Consider the following 25105-nt stretch of genomic DNA (forward strand, 5'->3'; position numbering starts at 1 on the left):
CGGCAGCATGTAAAGAGAGAACAATATTGATCTAACAACCGCTACCTTAAATTGATCAGGTACAACGCCTGATGCAAGGGACGTGTTCATCATACTAATTATAGGTCCTGCCAGTACTTCGAGGGAATCTTTGACTAGCTGAGTGGGGATGGGATCTACCGGGGGGTCTGTACACTAAAAGAATGTATGTAGATGATTCGGGAGCTATTTTAAGGAGCATTGCTTCAAATGTGTGAAAGTCATTAATAGTTTTTAATTCAATTCTCAGAGACTCACTGAAGATGGCTGCTAGGCCACCTCCATGCCCTGAGCAAAGAGCTTTCTGTAAAAAAGTTTCGCCATTAGGTGAGACTTCAACTAAAGGAATAGTGTCAGTGGGTCGAAACCAGGTTTCTGTTAGTAGGCAGAGGTCAGAGTTGGTGTCAAGAACCATATCATTAACCAGAACTGATTTGTTGCCTAGTGAGCCAACATTTAACAGTGAGCATTTTATGGTAGTTTCATGTTTTAACTGATTTAGGTTTACCTTCCTTTAGGTTTAATTTCCAGTTGAATGGAAATTAAATTGTCAACACAGGAGCCGCTAAAGGAACGTCTGAATTCTAATCTAGGTCTAGTGATAGTTGCAATACTCTGTCTATTCACACTCATAGCTGGTTCTGGATAGTAATGTGATTGATGGGATGCCATGTGGTAGAGAACCTGGGTCGGTACAGTAGGTGAACTAGAGCTGGGAGTACAGACAGCACGCGATTTAAGATCACATGGCTGAGGCCTGGTTGGTGCTCTTAGTAGTCAAGCAAGCAGCTTCTCTGCTATATTTTGGGATAGAATTAATGATCCCCTATGGTTAAGGTGGAGACTGTCCCATTTATAAAAGCCATTCCCAAAAAATGTCCCAATTATTAATAAAGGTTATTCTATTGTATGCAACCAGTGATTTAGGGAGTATAGCCCACTATAGGGTATGTCCCCTCTGTATAGGATTGGTAAGGGACCAGACACAACTAAATTCCGAAAGTTTTCTTTGTGCTTTTTTGCACATTTATATCATTTGTTCCAGCGTGAACAACCAAAGTGGAAGATTCATTACTGGAAAATGTGTCTAGTTTCGCCTCAATGTCAGAAACTCAGGCCCCAGGAAGGCATTTTACAGAGACCACTGCTTTGTGATGGTTAGGATTTATAACATTCCTGAATATCAAGTTGCCAATTATGAGCACCTTATCTGCATCAACAGACACACTGCCTAAAGCAGAGAACCTATTGTTGAGTCTGATTGGTGACTGGTGTGCAGGGGGTCTAGTCCTTGAGCTCTTAGACCCCTGTCTGCGACCCAGTGCTCACGTGTGGTTCCTGCTGGTGCCGGCGCTGACCTGGAGACAGCTGGGCCAGGAGGGACTGCAGCCACTTCTGAAATGACTGAGTGTTCTGACTGAGCTGAATCTATCCATCCCTCAACCTGGTTAATATCTAATAGTGTGCTAATGCACCCCTCCAAAATGGAATTCTGTCCTACAACTCTACTATAACTAAACATTTCTGGCATTTAAAATTATCAACACAGTGAAGACGTGAGCTGTACATGGCTTCACGCTCGTGACAAGTCAACGTAGTGCTCACAGGCCAGCAGCAACACTCACTAGGTACCACAGAACTCTCTTTTACCAACTTCTTGAACTGGAATACAATCCACCTCTGCTAACTGGCAGAATGGGGAAATGAAAGACGCAAGGAAGTCCTGCACTTCATGAACAGAAGCGACAATTCATTTCTCCCGAGATCTGCACTCTGTACATAGTCTTCTAGTGAATACAAAACACCCACAAGTTAAGAGGCTTGAACTCCTTCCTGCTCAGACAGTCATGTTCACACAGTAATAACTCGATCTGCCCAGGAGAAACAGCACTAGAACAATCCGATCTGTGTGACCGAGCCTCAGCACGTCCCTGCCTAGTCCAGTAAACAGCTATGACTCTTGAATCCGCAGTGGAAAAAGAAGCTCAGAAGGTGAGATTTTTTTCTTCGCTTCGTACTTGAGCTCTTTAAATCAGTAAAATTGGAACGCGCTCCTGACCGCCGAATGTTACGTCACAATCCTGCTGCCAATATGTGACACATGCGCATAATCAGTGATTACAATCATCAATATTATTAATTGATTGAAAGTTATACAACTTAGTATTCTTCCTGCTCTCCCCACAAGCAAATGGTTCTCTTATTTCCAGTGTCAGTTGGAAAGTGTGTGAAGACACAGAGCAGCGCTTCTTCTTTATGACATGACCTCAGACGTGCATCTCCCCACGATCACTTCAGAGTGCGGCTTCCTCCCACTTTCCACAGACCTCCTGCTTTGTCTTTCACGCTACACCATCACCGTGGCTTTTCCTGATCATAAAAATCTCCAACCAAACCAAACCAAGACAATTCATGTTCATTTGCTGCACCGATTGTATGAAAGAATGATCTAGATTTGCAACAGACAGATCTGTCTGCTATACAGTGCATTTTAATGTTCCTGCTTCATTCCCTCACACACAGACCTCGTGCTCTCAACAATCTGTAAAAGCACATCGCACTTTCAGAGCAGCTCGACTCCCAGCACACTGCAGCAGGGCCGCGGTGTGAGAAATCCCTGTGGGCCAGGAGAGCAAGAGACTGCCGCTGTGCCACAGGAGGTCAGCGGACTGATGGGTGGACAGACTCGCCGGTTTGGGCTGAAGCTGAATCACCTGAGCTCTCCTGCGCCCCTCTGTCTCTCTCCTGCACTTCACTGCTCTGTATTCTGTACTTCTGTGTGAAACAGCTTGTTTCCAGCTTCTCCTGTCTGAACACTTGCAGACTGAAGACAGAAAAGCGCTTCATACACTTCAGTGTTGGTTCAGCACCATTCATACATTCTGGAATGAAAACCAGCTTCTGTACACGTTGTGTAATTTATTTAAACACAAAGTTGTGTGTGGAGGAGAGAGAGAGGTGTGCTGTCTAGTCCAGAATAAGCTGGGACGCCCAGGTGTCTCTGCAGTGGCTGGGGAGGGGCGCCCCGACTCCAGAGTGCTGCTCAGGGTCGGGTGAAGAGCCCCATGGCTTCAGCAGCCCTCTCCCGCACCTGCGGCTCTGGGTCCTGCAGCAGGACCCTCAGGGCTGCGGGAGGAAAGAGACGAGGCTGTTACTCGGGGTCCTGCAGCCCTGCTCAGCTCTTACCAATCGTGGCCTTCTAATAATCCCCATCTATGAATTGGCTTTATCACCCTGCTCTCCTCCCCACTGATAGCTGATGTGTGGTGAGCGTTCTGGCGCACTATGGCTGCCGTCGCATCATCCAGGTGGGGCTGCACATTGGTGGTGGTGGAGGGGATCCCCATTACCTGTAAAGCACTTTCAGTGGAGTGTCCAGAAAAGTGCTATATAAGTGTAAGCAATTATTATTATTAATTATTATATACTGTACAAGAACAACTGGTCAACATACTGGACACAAAACACAAGCATCGTTACCTCGCTGAGCTCTTCTCAGAGCGAAACAAGAGCAGAGTCTCCTCTGCAGCTGCTGCACTTGGAGGCCTGAAACACAGAGGGGTTGAACAGCAGAGCTCCTGCACACACAGCACCACACAGGATACTGCACCAGCGCACACTGCCAACACTCTGAATGGAGAGCAGCTCATGGAAATGTGTTTCCTGGTGACATTGGTAAGTCTGATTAACCTGCCTCATTACTGACAGAAAAATGCATTTCAAACACTAGACAGACGAGGCTGAAAGTGGTGCCCAGTGTCCTGCTGCCGAAATGAGACTACTGTAGCTAGACATACTAGAGCCTTCTTACTAGAGGCCTTTTACTAGTGTGACATATCAGAGCCTGAGTCCTTTGAGAAAACCCCAGTGATCAAACACCTTCAGACTCAAACCTGTTTCAAGGAAAACCTACAGAGTAGCGTTTTAATGCTTGAATTCCCATCCCGGCAATACCCTCATCACTAACCACAGCACAACTCACTTTTACCAGTGGAGCATCATCTCTACACTGAGCCTCAATCACTCTTCTCATTGTCACTGAGCTCTTACCAATGAAGATGGCAGCACTTTCCCGAACCCAGGCCCTTCTGCTCTGTGCACCCTGGAGTGCAAGCCTCTGGGCCAGGCTGAACTGCCCACTCGTTATCTGGACACAGGGAATATTGCAGGGCAGTGTGAGACAGCACGCTACTACTGTACAGGAGCCCCCATGTGAGAGACAGCCCTCCATTACACATAAACACCTCTAATCCATCTAATGAGAGTGTATGAACTCATCAGCTGTACTGTGATTATAATCTGGATATAAACTGCTATTCACTGTAATTAGTGCTCAGTGTAAGCCTGGTTTAGCACAAATATATTTCCTAAATCTGACACAAGTCTTCGTGTGTTTGTGTCCCAAAAGCAGGGTGTGCTCCCCTCTCTCACCAGCAGCCCAGAAGCCAGCCCCAGGAGAACCTCACTCACCAGGATCCTGCACATCTCCTTCATGGACAGCACACATTCCAGGGTGAAGTGCTGTAGGACTGTCCAGCAGCCCTGGGGAAATCCACATTGTCAAAACCAGTTTATCTTGAAACAGAGCCCAAATTAAACAGAAACTACACAAATGTCAGAAAATAGAAGCCAGCCCTGAAACCCTTTGACACATCCTTGATAGTAACCCTCTGAATGTTTAGATTTCCAGGCTACAAGTTCGTACTGACTGTAGGGTTGTTTTTCTTCACCAATTGCAAAGCTGGTCAAACACTGGATAGGTGACAAGTATCAATATCAAAGAAGGACGCGAGAAGACCCATAGTCCCACAGGCTCAGCCCAGCCAGCGGCAGCTCTGTGTCTTTACCTGGATGACCTCTGGGCTGGGGTCAGTCAGGTTCAGCAGCACGCTGACCAGGGAGCTGTGGACCTCTTTGTTGAGCCGGGCTTTCTCAGAGCCCAGCCTGACCAGCTGCCCCAGCAGAACCACTGTGACTCTGCGGACCTCCGGGCTCTCCTGTAACACAGACACAGGACAAGAGGGAAACTTTACACACAGACACGCACAAACTGTCACCACTTATTTTCTCCTCTCAGGGCTGGAGTCTGAGCCCACTGTAGCTCAGTAGCTCAAAGAACAAACACTGTAATCATGGATATCCAATTGATTACAATTACAAACGTTATATTTAAATTTAATAGACAAAAACAAATGACACAATATTTGAATAAAGAACATCTTAAAAAACTTACACTTTCCAAGCAGGGCCTGGCTCTACAGTACACAAAGGGCACCAGTGCTTTGGCTTGACTCTCGTCCGCGATGGACAGGACAGTGATCAAGCCCAGTAGAGCCCGCAGAACAACTGGCTCAGCTGGGGTCTCCTGCTCTGTCAGGGCTGAGCTCTGAGCTGCCAGCTGCTCCTCTGTGTGTCTGTGGATCTGAAGACAGGAGGACACCAGTCGGCCTTCATTCCCAGTACTGCTGGGACAAGGGTTACACTGAGGGAGGGTCATGCTGGTCGCTGCTGGTCAGCAGAAGGGACAGCTAAAATTGACGTGTTAGCCAGCCACATCTGAAGATAATTGTCCACCACGCCTGCCTTAGGTGGTTCAAGCTACACAAGCCCTTGGTCTGGCAGCGCTCAGGAACTCGGCCCGAAAGCCTCAAGCTTCTCCCTGTCTTCCGACTTTGCTCCTCGGATACTGGCCCCTAGCTTCACCCTGCCTTTGTTGTCTAGATTACCCTCTTGTGCTTGTGTGCTGTGTCTGTCTGTTTACAGACTGTGCTTATTACCATCAGCTCTGAGTTTGGAGTTTGCTGTGTGCTGAGCCTCTGTGTTCACCCAGCTTTGATCTGGCCTGTTCTGGACGTGGCTTTGGGCTGCTGGTCTGCACCACGCTTTTCTGTGCTCACCAGCCTGTCCCTGTGCTGCAAACAGGGAGCTGTTTGTTCACACAGCCGCTTGCCTGTTTGCTGGTGTCTCTCTGCCTGCTCTTGGGCAGCGACATATTACAGGGAGACAGTACCTCCGTGCTGTAGCTGTCAGCTGTCTGACTATCTGTCCTCTGCTCAGTTAGAAACACCAGCAGATGGGCTCTATAGTCACTTACATTCAGTTCTGGATCATCCACCTTCATGTCCCTCATCAGGCCGAGATGATCAGCCAGGTCCTTCACGGTCTCCGAGACCACCTGGCTGGTACTGAGGACCTGCCACACCTCTGGGAGTGAGCTGTAAAATACACCCCCAGCTGTCAGTGCAGGGCTCAGCATTCAAACTCATTCTCAGAGCTAAAATACACAAACACTGACGCCAAAACACAGTGCTGTTGTTGTGATGCTTTTATCATTGCAAAGAGCCTCTCACTGTTACAATTGTGCTCTACCTCTCAGAGGGAGATGTGAGGGTCACTAGGGACTGGATGGTCTGTCTGAGGTCCTGTGCAGCCAGATATAATATCCCCTCCCTCAAACTCTCTTCCAAGCTGTCATCCAGAGTATAACTACTGCCGAAGAATTGCAGCAGGTCAAGAGCCTACAGGGAACAAGAACAGCAGGTCAATCTCAGACAGATCACATGAGCTCTGTTACACTGACTGTTGAAGTTGTCCACTACTGCCCCTTTGTTGCAGTTCTCAGTGCTGTCTTCAGAGACAGGACACAGGATCATGTCACTAGGTGTGAACAAAGGAGTCATTTTTCTGAATACTTCTGGAGCAGTGTTTCCAAAAAGCTAAAAACACAACTGTATTGATCAATAGCAAAACAGTTTCCCGTCCAATCACTTCTCAAAAACTATCTGTTCTCCGATTCACAGTGACAGGATACAGCTTGTCCAGAGCATGCGTGTGGGAAAACAGCAGACAGGCGACTGCGTCAGACACACTGACCATCATTGTCGCCAGGAGCTCGGCCTTGGCAGGGAAGCTGGGAGCTCCGGAGGGACTGGCGCTGCGCACTGCCTGTGCCATCATGCCCACACTGCGGCACAGGCTCAGTCTGACATTGGGCTCCTGCAGGGGGACACACAGCAGCTCACTCACTGACAGCCCAGACGCCACCTCACCTCCACCAGCCCTGGACTCTGATGGACACTCACAGCCTGGACAGCCTTGGACACTGTATCCCTGTGTCCTCCTCCCCAGAACAATCCAATCAGGTTGAAGTATAATTAACAATGTCTACCCAGACACTGCAGGAAAGTAGCAGAACAAATAAGGAAGAACTTTTGCCTGAGAGTTGATACGAATACCTCCCTGCGTTAGAGAAGCACATTAAAGAATGTATCAGTGGTTGAATACACTCTTCAGACAGGAGCTGTGAGGTTCACTCTGTCAGGTCTCTTGTTCTTAAAGGAGGACATGTTGCCTACCTTACTGGTGACATGGTGTCTCAGTCTCTCCATAAAGTCAGTGTCCATTCTCTGCAGTAGATCCTCTGCAGGTGCTTTAAGTGCAACTTGCCCATAGCACAGAATCAGGGCACAGGTGAAATCACTCTGCAGTAACAAGCATGACAATCCAGATCAAGGTGCTGAAACTTGTAGGTAGAAGCTGACATTAAGAGCAGCTTCTGTTTGTCTGTCAGGACTCTGATGCAGTACACCTACCCTAGAGCCCTGCTCATTGCAGGGGAAGGCTGGGTCAGTCAGCTGGGTCTCCAGTCTCTTCAGCACAGACAGCACCACATCCAGGTGCACACTGGCACACAGCCCCATCAGCACTGCCAGATCCTGGGACACCAGACAGGCATCAGAGCACTCTTACAACACCCACAAGGGCATCATGCACACTCTCTCATGGACTGCTGTTCTAATGCCATGATAAAACGAGCCGAGTCATCAATATCCGTTCAACTGAATGAATAAGGGCTTCAGCAGTCAGATACACGGCACTTCTGTGTTGCCATGAGCTGTGGAGAGGGGTAGATCACAGCACTGAGCTGCTGTCATTGATGAGGCTCCTGAGGGCTTCACCCCTCAGACAGACACTCTTACTGACTACAGTAACGTCTCTCTGTGCAGGTGAGCGGGCTGCTGTCCCCATTACCTGGGCGTGGACCATGGTCAGCAGCTGCTCCAGCTGGGATTCCAGCACTGGTCTGGCCTTCGGCACTGCTGCCCCCACAAGCACACTCAGACTCTGAAAGAAGAGCACGTTGGAGTCAATCTAGAGAGGCACTGCTGCTTCCTCAAGAGGCCTCACTCTCTCAGTGTATGCAATAACACATTAGCATTAGGATTTTGGTAGTTTGATCACACACAAAAATCTGACAGAGCAGGATAACGCCTCCCCTGGACTCTACCCCTGGCAGATCCATCTTGTTCACACCCTTCCACAATCACATGGGGCACCACAGACCATAATCCTCTTCTGCACTGGGCCTCACCAGCACATCACTGGAGCTTGTGGACAAAGGGACACTGGGAAAGTGCTACTAGTGATTGTTTCGATCTACAATTTAAGGAATCAAAATCCATTTTCTAAAAGAAACGGACCTCGCAATCCACAACCTGTACACCTAAAGGCCCATTGTCGGTCACAGGCCTACCTTGTTGATTCTGGAGTAGCTGATGTCCAGCTCAGCTGCATACAGTGGCTGGAAGGCCTGTAAAACTGCTGGCAGCTCACTCTGAAACTTCTCCTCAGGGAGCAGGCAGCACATAGCTGCCAGGGCCAAGACAATGGCCTCCGTCACCTTCAGACAAAACACAAACACCATCATCCTCAAGGAAAGGATACAGTCACAGGAAAGCAAACTTGTCTAAAACCACAGACAGTTAGAACAGCTTTAAGCAATGAATAAAACCTGCTTCATAAGTACACCCTATTCAACTTTGCTTACTGTGATCTGAACCCTGGACCCTGATACCCTTCCCTAATACCTGCATGGACACATCTTTTCTTGGCATTCAAGTCCATTCTTTCCTCCAGAACATCTGAGAATTCAGGATGATTAATAAGATGTCAAATAACCTACACTGGATTAAAGATCCCATACCTTTGGCTCAGAAGATGGCAGCCATCTGTGCACTACATCAAAACTTATGATGACCTGGCTTGAACAGTCCTGAACACACTGCCCGGGACCCTGGAATTTTGCCCAGCTCTCATACAGGCCTTCCAATGCTGACAACACAAGAGAGGAACAGCCTGCTACACTCCTCAGCTACATCGAAGCAGTCCTGTAGCTCAGTGGGAAGCGGTCTGAACAGGCCTTATCAGTGGATTGCCAGTGGAACCAAGCATTGATAACAACTGTCCCCCTAAATGAGACAGCTTGCACACTTACCAAAAGCCATCATTGCCTTCATTTTATTAGTCACAGCAAGGGGAAGAACAGGCACCAGCAGGTCCAGCAGTCTCACTATATCCCTTGCTATGTCACGACCTTCAAAGAAAACAAATTTCACACTGGGTAGGGACCAAGGCTCATGATAACACTAGAGAGTCAGAAGCGGCATGAGTAACAAACACTGAGCCTTCATAATAAGCTCATGTATCAGGGCTTGAATGGACAGATACGAGCAGTATCATGAAGTTTGAAATACAACACAGTAAAAAATCTGGAATATATCTGTGCAGATCACACCCCATTAGCAGCACAGAACTTACTGCAGTTGCGGGAGATATCTCCTACAGCATTCAGCAGCGTGTGGTGAGGGAGCACTCCGGGCTGGAAGAAGGACAGTACCATATCCATGGTACTGTCGTAGTGGTCTCTCACCACACAAATGACTATGTTGCTGGCTGGCTGTTGCCAGTCAGGCAGCCATTTCTGAAACAACAGTAAAAAGAGATCAGAGTGACTTGGGAGTCGATAGTATTGGAGTTGAAGCTGCAGCTTGGATCAAGCCAATGAGCACACAAGTTAACATACAACGATTTGCTACCATTAGATGTAACAATGTGTGCTACAGGCAAGGAAACAGACCACAGCACTGCAGCAAGACAACAGTTCGATAGATTGAAATTAAAGGGATTTACATACCGGTGACATCGTCATCTCATTCAAGGCCATCGAGACGGTGCTCTTGGCCAAGGACTCATCCAGATGCTGCGCAGATGTTTTGCGCAGCAGCTTCTCCACTGCCTGGAGGACAGCAGAGCGATGGGCAGTTGTCACCTAGAGCAGGGAAGAACCAAAGCCAGGGGTGAGACTGCTGCTCTCATCACAGCACCAAGAGTGTCTGTTCAAAGGCTTCTCCTTCAGGGCCAGTCAGCCTGGCCAACGGGCACTGAGGGTGAAACAGCAGAACCACCCCAGCTCACCACACGAGAGAGTGGAAACACACAGAGAAACCCCAGGCTTCCACTCAAGCACATCTGTCAAGATGACAACACGTTAGGGCTTACATTCTGACTTATAGTTGTAAGAAAAAGCAGAGACAGTATCTTGGAGCACACTGGGCTCCTGATTAGTGCGTTTGCAACGACTATGTCAGGAGGTGTGTAAGGAGCTCCTTCATGTTACCTGGGGGCTCTCGAGGAATCCCAGGATAACTGGCAGTGTCCCCTTGGTGTTCCTCTGCAGGAGGGAGAGCAGCTCTTCTATCAGGAGCTTCCCAGATTCCTCATCAGAGCTGCTCATTCCCTCCAGAACAGCCAGGACCTCATCTACAGCAGACACACAGACAGGGGAAACACTGGTGTCGCCGCAGCACAGACTTCTAGGGAGAAAACTCTGAAACCGACCTCTTGTCTGAGGGACCTAAAACCCTGCTGACACATGTCTGAGAATTATAGAGATCAAAATGATTTTTGATGCACAGCCCGTAAAAGCTGGGACTCTTTCACCCCAGAGAGGAATACAGATCTGCTCTAAGGGCAGGAGGCTTCAGAGTGCAGGGTTTTGTTTTCGTGGTCCTGAATAACAGCTGCAGCCACTGACACTTCTGAACCCTGAAGAGCCCACAAACAGAGCTGCTCTGTGGGTCACATCAGTCCTGTTAGCAGCTGCTCCTCCGCAAACAGAGGATCTCAGTGTTGAAGAAGAATCAGGCAGCAGCTCTGCTCCCAGGTGGAGAACCTCCTTCTGCTGCTCTAAGGGGATTAGAGCCTCTAATTCAGCTTCTCTCACATCCATTCAAAAGGACTTGGACAGATCTCCATAAATATACATTAGCTTTTCCCAAAGTTACAATTAAATGTAAATGAAAGAATAATTGCAGTACATCACTCAGACACAGCTCATTTCATAACCACTGTGAGTTACTCATTTTCAACACTTTCAATGGTTTCATACCTTACATGGATGTTAGTCTTCTTAAAAATACTCTCATACTAAATTATTTTATATCTTATTATTTTAGCTTATATCTTGTTTATTTTTGCTCAAATCATTATTAGTTGAAAAGATGAGGAGACTGCTGTTGCTTTCCCTGCCTCGAGCTGAGGAGACCTGCAGGGTGACATCGAAGAGCCCCTCAGGTCAGTCAGCCCAGGGATGGAGTCCCAGTGGAAAGGGAAGCCAGGAGTCAGTGTGTGGGGGGACTGGCTTCAGGGGGCACTGGTCTAGATCCAGCTGTGTCATACCTGGCCCGGGGCACTGGCAGCCTGTGCGCTGCACACAGGAGGAGAGCCACTTCACCCTGCTGGGCTCACAGCTGCACTCCTTCGGGCTCATCTTGGACCTGTCAGTCAGCCAGTAGAACAGCACAGTGAAGCAGGGAGCTGGGCGGCGCTTCTCACACACTGGGAGTCAAGGTACTGCTGACAGGCCAGTGCAGACCCACTAGACACCACAGAACTCTCTCTAACCAGCTGGTCCTACTGGAATACAACCCAACAGGCTGAAGGGCAGACACGGGATATTGAGAACACAAGCAAATTCTTCACATCAGTGAAAGCAGAGACAGGAACAGAAGCAGCAATGAATTCCTGTTCAGATCTGCACTCTGGGCTTTAATAAAACTCCAGCAGGTTAAGAGCTTTTAACCCCCTCTCACTGAACACCGTGTTAACACAATAACCGCTCCATCTGCCCAGGAGAAACAAGAACAATCCGATCCGCGATACGGAGCCTCGGCAGGTCCCTACCTCGTCCGTAAACCACCAGGATCTTCAGTGAAAAGACAGAGAATATTGACAAGCCGTGTCGAGCTGAAGTGTTTTCTTCGCTACGAGCATCAGCGCTGAGCGACTCAGCAGCACCGGAGCGCTTTCCCGGACCGCAATTGTTGCGTCACAATCCCGATGTGTCGACGTCACGCTCACGTTTAATAAGTCATTATAATCACTATATTTGATATTAAAATTACATTTTTTATATGCTTTCTGATTTTTCCGAACTCTACCAACAGAAGCACTAATTGTCTGATTTCCAAAGTGTCAGCCGGAAAGTTTCAGAAAACACGGAGCGGAGCGTCTTGCTCACGATATGACGTCAGACACCCCTTCCTCCCTCCATCCAGACTCGCCTCTCCCTCCTCTCTCACACGACTCGCTCATCAGGGCTTCTACTGTCACTCCAGTCTCCTGCCAGACCTCTCCCAGACACAGCCTGCTCATTAGTCCTCCTGTGACCCAGACTCGCCCTGCAGATCTGCTCTCCGGCTCCTCCTCATGGTCACTCCGCTCGCTCACGCACAGACCTTGTGCTCTAACCAGTCCGCAGCGACACATCTGGTCTTGAAGCAGCTCGTCTTGCAGCGCCCTGCAGCAGCGCCACGGTGTGTGAAGCCCTGCGGCCGGGAGCAGCAGAGACCCGTCGCTGGGCCGCAGGAGGTCCGAGACTGACGGTCCTGCAGACCCGCTGGTTCTCATAGCGGCGGAGCGGGGCTGCAGGTCTGCCCTCGGCTCTTCTCCGCAGTGACAGGAGGCAGAGAGAGCCGCGCCTCAGGAGCCCCACACGCCTCCACAGGGATCAGCCGCAGGGAGACGATCGCTCCTCCGACACACAGCCGCTCACAAATAACGGCTGCGCTCCTCTCGCGCCCTCAGCGGAGCGGGCAGCCGCGAGCCGGAGCCGGAGGAGGCGGAGACGCCGAGCGCTCGGATCTGCGACTCAGCCAATCAGAAGCCGCGATCAGCAGGGGGCGGGGCCTGAATGACGAACAAGAATACAGTAGGAATATGTTAGATTATTAATATAATAATAAAACAGATGGATATGAAAATACTTGTCAGATACACCATGAGCTGGAGCCATTTCTGTGTGAAACAGCTTGTTTCCTGTCTTCATGACAACTTGTCCACGACATTCTGGATGAAATGAAAAAGAACTGAAGTTGAATCGGTTTTTTCCTCATTTGACTGAAACCCAAATGGCTGGAGGTTTAACAGCAGGATATGCAACATGTGTTTCTTCCAAGTGGTCATTTTCCTTCTGCTTCTAAAACCAACTGAACTCTGAGAATTTTTATTTTCAGTACATTCATTTCACCAGAAGAGTAGTATCAAAAAGCAGCTGCACATAAAATAAGCACTTCTGTCAGATCTCGTCAGTTTCATCTACTGCTGAACAGGTAAAGTAAGCTTTCCTGCAGGCAGTCACTTTCAAGATTCAAGATGTTTTATTGGCCATATACAACAAGTGTGTTGGAATGCCTACTCGTTCAGCTGTACCCAGTAACAGTGGAGGAACAAGAAATAACAAACAGACATGGACAATACATTTAGACAATAGACATTATAACACACCCAAGACAGGACATAGTGCAAACAGTGCAGTACCTTAAAGTGCAGGTGCTAATTTGAGCTGTTTATGATGCGGACTGCCCTGGGGAAGAAATTGTTTTTGAATCTATTGGTCAGTGTTCTGACACTGCGATACCTCCTACCAGAAACCAGATTGTGGCCAGTTTAGGTCCCAGTTTCTGTGAGACACCCCCAGACTGTCCTGATTTGAGTCTCCTGTGGGACAGGTGGTGACTCGAGTTTGGCAGCAGAGCAGCTGTGTGCTGGGCTGATTCCTTACCTTGGCCTCGGTCTGGCTCAGAGCCCTCAAGCCCAGAACAGACACACTGACGGTCACACACAGCTGGAGAACCGCAAACACTATCAGACCGATATCCAGTCCCTGCAAAAGCATCTGGAGACAAAGCGAAGGAGACCGTGAGTGAAGCTGAGGCCAGCCTCACACTGTGAGCTGCAGGTGAGGCTCTCCAGGCCTGCTTCTGGTGAGCCCTGCTGTAGCTCAGCCCCAGTCCTGCTCCTGGATACCCAGGGCGTCGGTGAGGTTTCCAGGGGTCTTCGAAGCAGCAGCTCCTGAAGAGCTGGAAGAAGCTGTAAAACTGGTCCAATTAAGCCAATAATGAGCTAATTGAGGTCACTGAAAGTCCAGCTGGACTGAAATCCTGCAGACACACAGGACTGGGGACCCTGGTCACAGGTTTTCATTCCTGCTGAGCTCTTAGTGTATCGATGGAGCCGTTTGCTGAGCTGATCAGCTGAGACTCCAAGTTAGCTCTTCGATCGAACATCTACAGCCCTTTAAGCACCTGAAAAGGGGAGTAAAACACCAAACGGAAGAACAAAGACAGACAGAGAGAAGCAGCGAAAGGGAGGTGGATTTTGTCCTGATCAGTTTTGGGGACCAGATTCTGGCTGAGAAACTTGATCGTTTGTTATATCAATGTTGTAAGAGAGCTTGCAGTTCCGTTATTTTAGGAAACTCTGATTATGGAAACATCTGTCCATTTTCACTTCATCCAAATTAGGGTCACAGGGAGCTTGAACCTGTCCCAGCAAGCAAGACGCATGTCAGGATACACCCTGGACAGGACACTAGTCCACTGCAGGGCAGACTCACACAAACACAAACACAGACACGCACACTGGTGGTAGATTTCAGGAGGAACAAGGTCAAACCTACTCCTGTCTACATCCATGGGAGTGGCGTGGAGATGGTGGACTCGTACAAGTACCTGGGACGATAGACTGGAATGGTCTAAAAACATCCAGGCCCTCTATAAGAAGGGCCAGAGCCGACTTTACTTCTTGAGGAGGCTCAGGTCCTTCAATGTACCGTTTTGTGTGCAATATCTGCCAGGTACCCGTTCAATACATTTTTATTAATATCTATATTTACATCTATAATTATATTCATATATGTGTTCATATTTGTTTTATATGATTTTTCTGGGTCCTGTTCTGTTCTAGTTTGTTCTTTGTGTGTCTGCACTGTGAGTAACTCTTTTAGTGCACCTTCACTGTACTGATTGTATTGTACGTATTGTATTATTATTATTGTATCATTCGTTACACTGTGGCTGTGTTGTCTGTGTAAAGCTGCTGTTGCACTGCAATTTCCCTCATGGGATCAATAAAGTATCTATCAATCACACACTCAAACACACTCACAGACACACACACTCAAACACACACTCACAGACACACACAAACACAGACACGGACACACACACACTCAAACACACACTCACAGACACGCACACGCTCAAACACACAATCACAGACACACACACTCTCACACACACACTCACAGACACACAGAGACACGCACACACTCAAACATGTCACAGAGAGAATTTTCCCAGAAGCCAGTTACCCTACCTGTACATTTTAGGACTGTGGGGGTGGGAATGGAGCACCTTGAGGAAACCCACACAAACACCAGGAGAACATACAAACTCCACACAGACCACAGCTCCAGAGTTGAACCCAGGGCCCCAGCACTGTGAGGCAACAAAGCTGTATTTAATTTAAAATCATTTCAGCATTTCGAACAGTAAAGGTGAATATACATCCACACCCACGCACACAGTACTCACTTGTATCTGTATCCAGGGAGCTGTGCTGCAGACAGTATTTACAGTCTTTCCTCACAGCTAACGAGACATGAGACACATTAATGTTTAGTGCACATGCAAGAAACAGATTCATGTCAAAAATGAGCTCTTGAAACATCAATCTGAGCTATCTGGGATCAGATTTAGTGACAATCCAATGTGTTTAATACAACCAAACTGACCTAATCATTGAATTAACAGCTCAAATTCCAGGGCTGTTTGACAGGGGTCCGAGAGAGGAAACACTCTGGTGGAGAAGCTGTCCTCACCTCCAGATATAATGAACATCCTCAGCTGAGACATCAAGCTGAGACACTGGCTGTGTGGGTGTGGAAACTCTCACTGGCACTGATCACAAGGGTGGGCGCGTTCCCCTTGGTGCCAATGTTTGGCTGCTGTGTGTCTCTCAGGCTGGTCTCCAGTCCCTGGTGGCAGCACTGGGCCCCAGCCTTCCTGTGAAGCGCTTGCTGAAAATGTGAGGCAGCTGAAAAGAGCTCTTCCCATTCACACGATTCTTATCATTTGTGCACCAATAACACACAGAGGGACAGGAGCTGTGCTGCACCAGATTCTTCCAGGAGGAAAACACTCAGCCAAGGTATTGTACCGGTCAGAGGGACTGAACTGCTCGCCCTGCTAGTTCCGTCATTCTCACCAGGATCTACTCCTGGGGACTGCTCACCCACACGCTGCCTGACACTGTTCCACTGGGGCTGGAGGTCCTAACAATGTCAATGTAGTTTACAGGCATGTTCTTGCAGGTGAGAACCCCTCCATCACCTCATGCATCAGGTCCATCTTAAGCAAGACATCCCAGTGATTCTCTCAACGTTAGCGTGCCAGTCCAGATTTAAGAGACGAGTGTGTGAGGTTCAATCTGGAGCTCATACAGGACTGTGCCAGGATTTACTGATCTGAGTAGATCTCACAGATCTCGATTTACTGATCTGGCCTCACTTGTGAGTTTCGGCTCAGTGCTGTAGGGGTTCAGGCAAAGACCTTCAAGCTTGTGGTGGTGGAACGTCTGTTCCAGTGTGGGCTGACCATGAAAGACCTGCTTTGATATGACTGGAGACATAAGACTTCAAATCAGCTTTCTAGATGAAGTGAAAAACAACTGAGCCGCCTTGCAGTGAATGGAACCTTTCTAAACTGCTGTACATATCAGAAAGCACTCTGGATCCTTCTGGATTCTCTCAGAGGTTGACAGCTCAGGGGCTTCATTTTGTGTTGAACACTGTTAAGAAAAGTTTAGAAATTGTAGAAGAAATGTCTTCACACAGGTTAGGTGTGGTCAAGCAGAGTCCTTTATTCATGCGCATGGGGAGAATATAACCATGCAGATCTGAGAGCAGCCTCTCATACAGATCTGTGAGTAACCTCTCCACCAAGATGATAAATGCAATGAGTTTTATCCAGCAGATTCACACAGGAAAGCGCATTCTAAGTTTCCATATTAGGAGTTGTTTTATCTCTTCAAACATTCACATTCTTCTTAAGGAGCAATTTTACCTTGTATACAGACAAAAGGAAGTATATAAATAAAACGTGTGAAATGAGCTAGACATTCTGCTATTGTAGCAATAATATCAAAAAGTAAAAAAATATGGCATTTTTCAAAGCCAACTAGTCACTATCTTTTAAACTTTAGAAAAGGTAAATGCTAAAATTCTTCCTCAATGCAGAGTTAGCCTTCTCCACAGCCTTCTCATAATGACCTGATTCTATACCTGATTTCAAATCACAGGTATTGATTGCACACGGGGTAATAAACTGCCTACCATTTATTTTAATTATGGTGCTCGTTTTCCAATAAAACCAAAAAACAATAAATGAACAAAACATCTGATTCAGCATAATCATGTCCGATTTAACAAAGTTTATGAAGTGTTAAAATCAATAGAGATGAGGCAAGAAGATTTCAAATAGGATCCTGAACAGTGCTCCCAGGAGAAACAAATACAACTCAAATCTCCCTGAATGGGACGAGCCTTTCACTACAAACATGAATTGCCGACGTGTTAAAACTGGAAAGGAAGATACAGGAGTCTCTCAAGAAACTGTCCCAGTACATGGAAATGTTATTGTTGGAGTGTGGAACAAGATGCCCAACAGTGGCGTCTTTCAGGAAACAGCTGGACATGACTCACCAGTCAGGACAGGAGTGAGTTCTTTACACAAAGTATTGTAGGAGTGTGGGACAAGCTACCCAGCCATGTTACTGAAACCTCTTTTAAGGATAGGAACTGAGGTGTATCTGACAAGCATTTTCACTGGTGCCTGTGTTATTACTGTGTGAATAATTAATCTAAAATATTCCTACTGTACTATTGTTCATCATTCAGGCCCCGCCCACTGTTGATCGCGGCTTCTGAGTGGCTCCGCGCGCTCGGCGTCTCCGCCTCCTCCGGCTCCGTCTCGCGGCTGCCCGCTCCGCTGAGGGCGCGAGAGGAGCGCAGCCGTTATTTGTGAGCGGCTGTGTGTCGGAGGAGCGATCGTCTCCCTGCGGCTGATCCCTGTGGAGGCGTGTGGGGCTCCTGAGGCGCGGCTCTCTCTGCCTCCTGTCACTGCGGAGAAGAGCCGAGGGCAGACCTGCAGCCCCGCTCCGCGACGGGTCTCTGCTGCTCCCGGCCGCAGGTATTTCCAGCAGCAGTGTGTCAGTCTCACACACTGACAGCGAAGCTCTCAAGAGAGGTTTTGCCTTCAGACTCAGCGAGTCCGGGTTGCAGCGGCGATGGGCTTCAGTTCCCGCAAAGCACTCTGGGAGAGTTTGCTCCGGCCCGCAGCAGTGACGTCAGGGAGGAAGGAGAGTTCCGGCGTGTCTGCTCCTGAGAGGGTGTGCTGGCTCTCCTGAAGCGTGTGGAGTGGGGATTGATAACACACACAGTGAGAAGGAGTGGGCACAGTCAGGGAAAGTGATCTTCTTCCTCTATTAGGTAATGTCATGTCATTCAAATGCAGTGACAGCTGTCTTGTGCTTCCTCTCCTGGGTTGCTGTGGATTCAAGAGAATAATCTCTCTTCTCTTGTTGAGGTGGTCCTGTCATGCTGTAGTGTGAGAGAATCGTTGTCAGTCCTCATAGCTGTGCAGTAATTTCAGCTGCCCAGTGTGGTGTGTGGGTGTGTTTGCTCATTCTGTTGTGGACCTGATTGCCTTCCCTGTGTGTCTGCAGTTGCTCTCCAACACACTGAGCGCAGTGACGGATGAGGTGTGGGCCTGTAGGCTCACTCAGGACACAGTCAGAGTGCTCTACCCTCTCAGCTCCACCTCTGAGGAGAAGGTGAGTCTCACAGAAGGCTGAGCTACATGAGAAGCTGGGACTTTTACTCACTAAAAGTCTTATTCCTCACCTAGTGTTGTGATGTAGTGGCATAGCAGGTGTGTCTGTAATTTGCTGTGTATTAGATGTTGTAAGGTGTGTGTCTGTTCAGGCTAGGTTCATACGTGTGTGCTGTTGTGTTGATGTGAGCTGTGAGCAGTGTTTGATTGTGCAGTAGAGGGGAGAGCCCCTTCAGGGTTCTGCGCTCTGTGTTCTGCTTCAGTGTGTCGTCTCCACAGCTAGGGATGCTCCCATCAGGCTGTTGAGGGCTGATTCCCTGTCATTAGAATCGGACGCTTTTTTCTGTTAAAATCATTACAATAAGCCCTGTACACGCCTCATGTCCCATGGCTAAGTGTTACCCTGGTTATTTTTTCCAATAATAAAATAAACTAGACCACAGGAATAAATTGTTTATTTTTTATTAACACAGTGAAATGTAGTGGGCTTATTGTTCAATTATCATAAAATAATTTAACTTGACTAAAATAAGTAAAATAATGACTTAAAATAAAGACTTTTTACTCATCAAACGTGCACACAAAACCTTTATAAATATTACATTCTGTATACATTTGGCACATATATAGCAATAACAAAAAAACAGCTAAAACAACATTAAAGGCTTGTCTTAACCACAACCCATAATTCTAATATAATAAATAAAATGTTCAATAAGATGTTTAACAAGCAGATTGCAGACGACTACAACCAAAAGGAAACAAGTCAGAATAATTTGGCTCTTTAGCTACTGAGCCTCTTGTTTACTAATCATCGAGGGCAGATTCTTGTTTATGAATAGGAGCAGCTGTGCGTGTGTTGAAGACAATATGTTCCTCTTCTCATGCAAAATGTGCGCTGCTGTACTGAATAGACGCTCGCTGTCCACACTCGTACAAGGAGCACCAAGGCAGACCTGAGCTGCTTCTGCCAAGGCAGGGAAACGGCTTGGATTGCTCTTCCAGAAAGCCATTGGCTCTGCGCTTCTTGGGATGAGTTGCTGACTGAGGTCGAGATTAATCTCTGATGCTGTTGAGTCATTCCTGTCCCGACCATCGCTTTTATCTTCATTCAGAATCTCCTCATGCGTCGCCTGCAGAGATCCTGCCCGTAGTTCTTTCAGCTGTCTTGCTATGCCTACTGTAAGGCTCCAGTGTTTTAAGTGTTGCCGTTATTGATGGCTGAGCGAGAGTCGGTTTGCGAGTCGCTGCAGCTCTTGCACTTGCTAATTGTTCACACTCTGCGGATTCTTTTTGGTGTTGAGTTCTCAAATCTCTGATGAGGTTCATGGTGTTGAACGTTTTAGCTGGTGATCCCCCACGAGTGACTTCTTTTGCACATGTATTGCAAACTGCAAATTTTTCGTCTTTTGTTGAAGTGTGGAAAAACTGCCAGACCGGCGAGGACATGTTGCTACTGTATGTTCAGGTAATGTCGGAAATGTAGTCATCGCAAAATTGGTTTTTGAGATTGGTCAGTTTAGAGAACACCAATCGAGTCATTTGGAGTGAAAATTGGCTGATATCTATCGGCGGCCGATCGATTGGAGCATCCCTATCCACAGATAACGTCCTCTCAGTGCAGCTGTACAGAGCAGCCTCCTGAGCTCAGTGCTCACTGTCCTCTTCTCCGGTGTCACAGGCCTTCCTGTACCAGTGTGTCGGTGCGGCTGCCCAGCACCTCTCTCATCAGGAGACTGTGAAACAAGCGCTTCAGGACAGTGTGAAAGAAGCAGGGTTTGAGAATCCTATGGAGAGAGAGGTGAGGTGATCTGTTCCCACTCCTCACACAGACTCAGGGCTTCTACTGCTGTTGACGACAGCCATGAAAACTGTAATCTCAGCGATTCCTTTCTACATGACTGATGGACAGACGGGGAGCATCTACAAGTATGAGGACAGATGGCCAGATTTTCAAAGCACTTTTCCCTAGAGAAGCATTTTCTACCTTCTTCAGAAAGTCACTGACTGAAGAGATATGTCATCCTAGAAACTGACAACATATGAATGGAAAGTAAACATTAAACCAGTGTTCTAACTGCTTTATCCAGTGCAGGTCATGTACTGCCTGAGCCTATCCCAGCAAGCAACAGCACAAGGCGGGGTACACCCCGGGCGGGACGCTAGTCCTTCACAGGGCACACAGACACTCACACCAGGCTAATGTTACCACAGGCCAGTTAACCTACCAGTATGTCGCTGGACTGTGGGAGTAAACTGGAGCACCTGGAGGAAACCCAGGGAGAACACGCAAACTCCACACAGCAATCACCCCAGGACTTGAGCTAAAACTAGTTTTACTGGTCATTTGACCACCAGAGAGGAAGGAAATTTAAAGATCACAGTTAAGGTTTTTATGTTTAAATTTGTTATTAAGAACAGAAGATCTCATAGTGTGAGCCTCACAACTGCTTTCTGCAGACTTGACTAACCTGCTGGTACATTCTGTAAGGTGTGTGCAGCCAGGATTTATTTCAGTGAGTTTTTCACTCCTTGCAGGGCCTGCCTGGGCTGTCAGTGAGCGAGCTGCTGTGTGTCCCCCTGCAGGAGCCCAGTGTCAGACTGAGCCTGTGCCGCAGTGTGGGCATGATGGCACAGGCAGTGCGCAGCGCCAGTCCCTCCGGAGCTCCCAGCTTCCCTGCCAAGGCCGAGCTCCTGGCGACAATGATGGTCAGTGTGTCTGACGCAGCCGCCTGTCTGCTGTTTTCCCACACGGATGCTCTGACAGTCCTTACTGTCAGTAGAAATCAGAGGGGAGAGAGGTGCCCTCGCTCTCTTCCTCGCTGCAGCTGCACACAGTCTCTGGACTCTCAGCTGTGCCTGTAGATGAGCACAGGCCCTGTCCTGGTGTCTTTTGATGGAGGGAAGTGGGGTTTACATTTCTTCCCATCTCTTCACAGGTGTTTGTTAAAAAGCAGCCCAGTGATGCCCTGAGCCGAGCTGTCTGTCTGCAGGCCCTGCGCGCCTGTTCCACACTGAGGTACTGTTTCCTGATGAAACTGCCTTCACTGCTTCCATTTCTTCACAATTACATTTTTAAGTGTGCTTGAGGCAGATGGGTGTTATGTTTGATGCAATAAGATAGATAGATTAGACTTTATTGATCCCGAAGGGAAATTGATGTGTTAAAGCAGACAAAGAGAAGCAAAAAAAAAAAACAGACATTAGGATGGAAGAAAAATTAGAATACGTACAATAATACAAAATAAATATAAAGTAAATAAATAAAAATAAATACATAGTTGTGTGCAAAATATGATTATAGTCACTGTAAAAACAATAAAATATGTGCAAAATGTGCATAGGTATGTACAGATTGAGTGTCCAAAAAGTACAATGGAGCAACATACTGTCCATAGACGAGCAAATGAAGGGCTAACAGTCCCAGCCTAGGGCAGCGTTATACACCCTGACAGCCGCCGAGAGGAAAGACCTGCGGAGACGTTCCCTTGAACACCGTAGATGGAGCAGTCTGTTGTTAAAAGTGCTCCGCTGCCCAGTAACAGTCCCATGAAGCAGATGAGAGGCGTTGTTCATGATGGCTGTGAGCTTGGTCAGCATTCTCCTCTCAGCCACCAGCTCCAGGGAGTCAAGGCTCAGCCCCAACACAGAGCCAGCCTTCTTGATGAGTTTATTGAGCCTATTTGCATCTCTTGTCATGATGCTGCTACCCCACCATACAACAGTGTAGAAGATGGCCGCTGCCACCACTGATTCATAAAAAACGTGTAACAGTGTTCCACACACACCAAAGGACCTGAGAGTCATCTCTGGCCTTTCTTGTACAGGGCGTCAGTGTTACCAGACTACTCCAGCTTATTATCCAGGTGTACCCCTAAGTACTTGTAGGACTGCACAGCTCAGGGGATTCATTTTGTGTTGAATGTGAAGTTAGTCTTCTCCACAGCCTTCTCATAATGACCTGATTCTATACCAGATTTAAAATCACAGCTATTGATTTCACATGGGGTCATAAACTGCATATCATTTATTTTAATGATGGTGCTTGTTTTACAATAAAACTGAAAAAAAAACAGTTAACAAAACATCTGATTCAGCATAATCAAGTCCAATATAATAAAGTTTATAAAGTGTCAACATCATTAGAGATGAGGCAAGAAGATTTCAAATAGGATCCTGAACAGTGCTCCCAGGAGAAACAAATACAACTCAAATTGAACTTTATTGCCATATGTAACTTATACTCATTTTTCTAAAACGGATATACTGGCAGGATGTAACACTGAGTTTTTGTCAGAGTTCTATCTCTGTTTACATCATGCTGAGTCTTGAGGAAGAGCTGCTAACAGTGTCCTGTTGTTCCTTGTCCCACTGTAGCTGCAGCCCAGAGCTCCCTGCAGTGCAGAGCACCTGACTCGTGTGCTTGTGGAGGATGTGCTGCTACTGCCTCTGCAGGATCCCAGAGGCCCTGAGCTCCAGGTAGGACTGCTAGACTCAGCTGGTGTTGGGTACAGGCGGCAGACGGTGTCTTAAGAATAGCTGCTCTTGCATTGTGGAACCTGTGAAAATTCACAATGGCTGTACATTCTTTTGCAGAGCACAATCCCTGACACGCGTGCTGTATCCTTTTCTTAAAATTGATTCATTTCCAAGGTTTGGAAAAGGAGACATTAATTTGGAAAACATATGGAAATCTTAGTATCAAAATAATGCTGACCCAATGAAGTTCACTACACATAAATATAATGGTGTTAAACTAAAATACACTGGAGCTGATCTTCTCCGTGTTTCTGAAATCATCCTCCTGAAAAACGTTGGGCTGTAACTCATGTTGGTCTGAGACTGCAGTTGGCTGGGTGTCAGAAAGTGGCTCAGCCAGTCAAGCTGAAATCTACCTGTGTCAAGATATCAGAAGGAGGCAGAGTTAATTTCCAATTTGTGATTTCAGTTACATTGCGGCTCATCTGTATGTAATATTTAAATGATTAATTAAAGATTTGCCATTTTTTCCCGATCACACACACTGATCCCTGCAGCTCACCTTTACCAACAGAGTGTGATGAGACTGTCAGCAGGGGAGAGCTCTCATGATGGTGTAATATTTCCATCCAGTCCTCAGTGTTGTCTGTTGGGTTGAGCTAATATGGACGTGATTTGGACTCATGAACAATAAGTCTTCACAACTGTCTTGTCTTTTAAACTCAACAGTTCATTGCAGAGCATCAATGTCGATAAGCAGGTGAGGATAAAAACAGAATTACAGAACCTCTTCAGAACCGAACTAAGCTTGACAGTGACACATTGATGACACAAAGGGTGCAAACGATATTTATAGTTACAGTCAAACCTGAATTCTGCTGGGGAAGCTGATCAGAATTCGCCAGATACATTTTATAAAAAGGTTGGAAAAACGACTACTACATAACAGAAAAATGTCATAATTAACCAGATATTTTTTTTGCTTGAAATAATAGGAGTAATCTAGTTTTAGGAAAAAATATTTATCCACAGCTAAAAATATGAGTAAATTAGAAAAATGTTAACAATGTAAAATACAGACTAGCTATTGCTGTATTCTAGCTTTAGTCATCAGTTCAATACATCTGAGGAACAAAAGCAGCACAAACACTACTTTCTGTGGCACAAATCACATTGTTATTACAGCTCATCGTACTGGAACTCAGCGTTAAAAGAAACTCACACTCTGTTCACAGGTAGGGCTGTGATTCCTTGTGACTGGAGCGGTTTTTTACTGTGTAGGCTACTCGGAGTGCTTGCAATAAGGAAAGTGGTGTCTGAAGTGTGTGAATCGTTACTTTCAGTAACTGGCACCTCCTCAAACAGAAATGACTTGGACAAAAGCTGTCCTGTATTCAATTTCAATTCAATTGAATTTATTTTATTTTTATATAGCGCCTTTTACAACAAGGTTGCCCCAAAGCACTTAACAAAGCTGTGTGACAACACATGACGTTACAGCAGGGTGCGAATGATATCTTGGCATCAGGGGGAGCTCACCCCTGGTTTGGGGGGGGACGCATCACGTGTGAAAGGCCAGTCAGCTAGCGCATACAAAG

At 47.2% G+C, this 25105-nt stretch overlaps 2 protein-coding genes across 9 annotated transcripts; one reads left to right on the top strand and one right to left on the bottom strand.

Annotated features, from left to right (window-relative positions):
• Positions 1-2521: 2521 nt before the first annotated feature.
• On the bottom strand, positions 2522-12979 carry LOC138225231 (uncharacterized). Of its 7 annotated transcripts, none has more exons than XM_069184716.1 (20): positions 12040-12978; positions 11536-11633; positions 10475-10617; positions 9992-10126; positions 9616-9778; positions 9293-9391; positions 9002-9129; positions 8552-8698; positions 8050-8142; positions 7611-7733; positions 7374-7499; positions 6892-7014; positions 6388-6536; positions 6113-6233; positions 5252-5440; positions 4866-5015; positions 4489-4560; positions 4069-4165; positions 3499-3564; positions 2522-3144 (listed from the first exon to the last, which is right to left on the bottom strand). In XM_069184716.1, exons 2-20 carry the CDS (start codon positions 11624-11626, stop codon positions 3062-3064), a joined length of 2298 nt encoding a protein of 765 aa, XP_069040817.1. In that variant the 5' UTR covers positions 11627-11633; positions 12040-12978; the 3' UTR covers positions 2522-3061. The 7 variants fall into 7 exon arrangements, with proteins under 7 accessions (XP_069040817.1, XP_069040818.1, XP_069040815.1 ...); XM_069184717.1 differs by having other exon boundaries at positions 3056-3144; positions 4001-4165; positions 12040-12979; XM_069184714.1 differs by lacking the exons at positions 2522-3144; positions 3499-3564 and having other exon boundaries at positions 3571-4165; positions 12420-12979.
• Positions 12980-18172: 5193 nt separating this feature from the next.
• LOC138225252 (maestro heat-like repeat-containing protein family member 1) lies at positions 18173-23486 on the top strand. 2 transcript variants are annotated; one of them, XM_069184787.1, is made up of 6 exons: positions 18173-18685; positions 18922-19029; positions 20710-20829; positions 21567-21737; positions 21968-22047; positions 23406-23486. In XM_069184787.1, the coding sequence occupies exons 3-6, from the start codon at positions 20818-20820 to the stop codon at positions 23440-23442; spliced, it is 300 nt and encodes a 99-aa protein (XP_069040888.1). In that variant the 5' UTR covers positions 18173-18685; positions 18922-19029; positions 20710-20817; the 3' UTR covers positions 23443-23486. The 2 variants fall into 2 exon arrangements, with proteins under 2 accessions (XP_069040888.1, XP_069040889.1); XM_069184788.1 differs by having other exon boundaries at positions 21615-21737.
• The last annotated feature ends 1619 nt before the right edge of the window (positions 23487-25105 follow it).

Source organism: Lepisosteus oculatus, chromosome 27 (genome assembly GCF_040954835.1).
Source record: "Lepisosteus oculatus isolate fLepOcu1 chromosome 27, fLepOcu1.hap2, whole genome shotgun sequence".
Taxonomy (NCBI): Eukaryota; Metazoa; Chordata; class Actinopteri; order Semionotiformes; family Lepisosteidae; genus Lepisosteus; species Lepisosteus oculatus.

What these genes read in the sequence shown, in the direction of transcription:
- LOC138225252 (XM_069184787.1), top strand. An exon ending in AGCTCCTGGCGACAATGATG is followed by an intron (nt 21,738 to 21,967) that starts GTCAGTGTGTCT and finishes ATCTCTTCACAG; the next exon opens with GTGTTTGTTAAAAAGCAGCC. An exon ending in CGCGCCTGTTCCACACTGAG is followed by an intron (nt 22,048 to 23,405) that starts GTACTGTTTCCT and finishes GTCCCACTGTAG; the next exon opens with CTGCAGCCCAGAGCTCCCTG.
- LOC138225231 (XM_069184714.1), bottom strand. Translation starts at nt 11,626, where the DNA reads ATGAGCCCGAAGGAGTGCAGCTGTGAGCCCAGCAGGGTGAAGTGGCTC. An exon ending in CTGCCAGTGCCCCGGGCCAG is followed by an intron (nt 10,618 to 11,535) that starts GTATGACACAGC and finishes TGTCTGCTGTAG; the next exon opens with ATGAGGTCCTGGCTGTTCTG. An exon ending in GCTACTCCAGAATCAACAAG is followed by an intron (nt 8,143 to 8,551) that starts GTAGGCCTGTGA and finishes CTCTTCTTTCAG; the next exon opens with AGTCTGAGTGTGCTTGTGGG.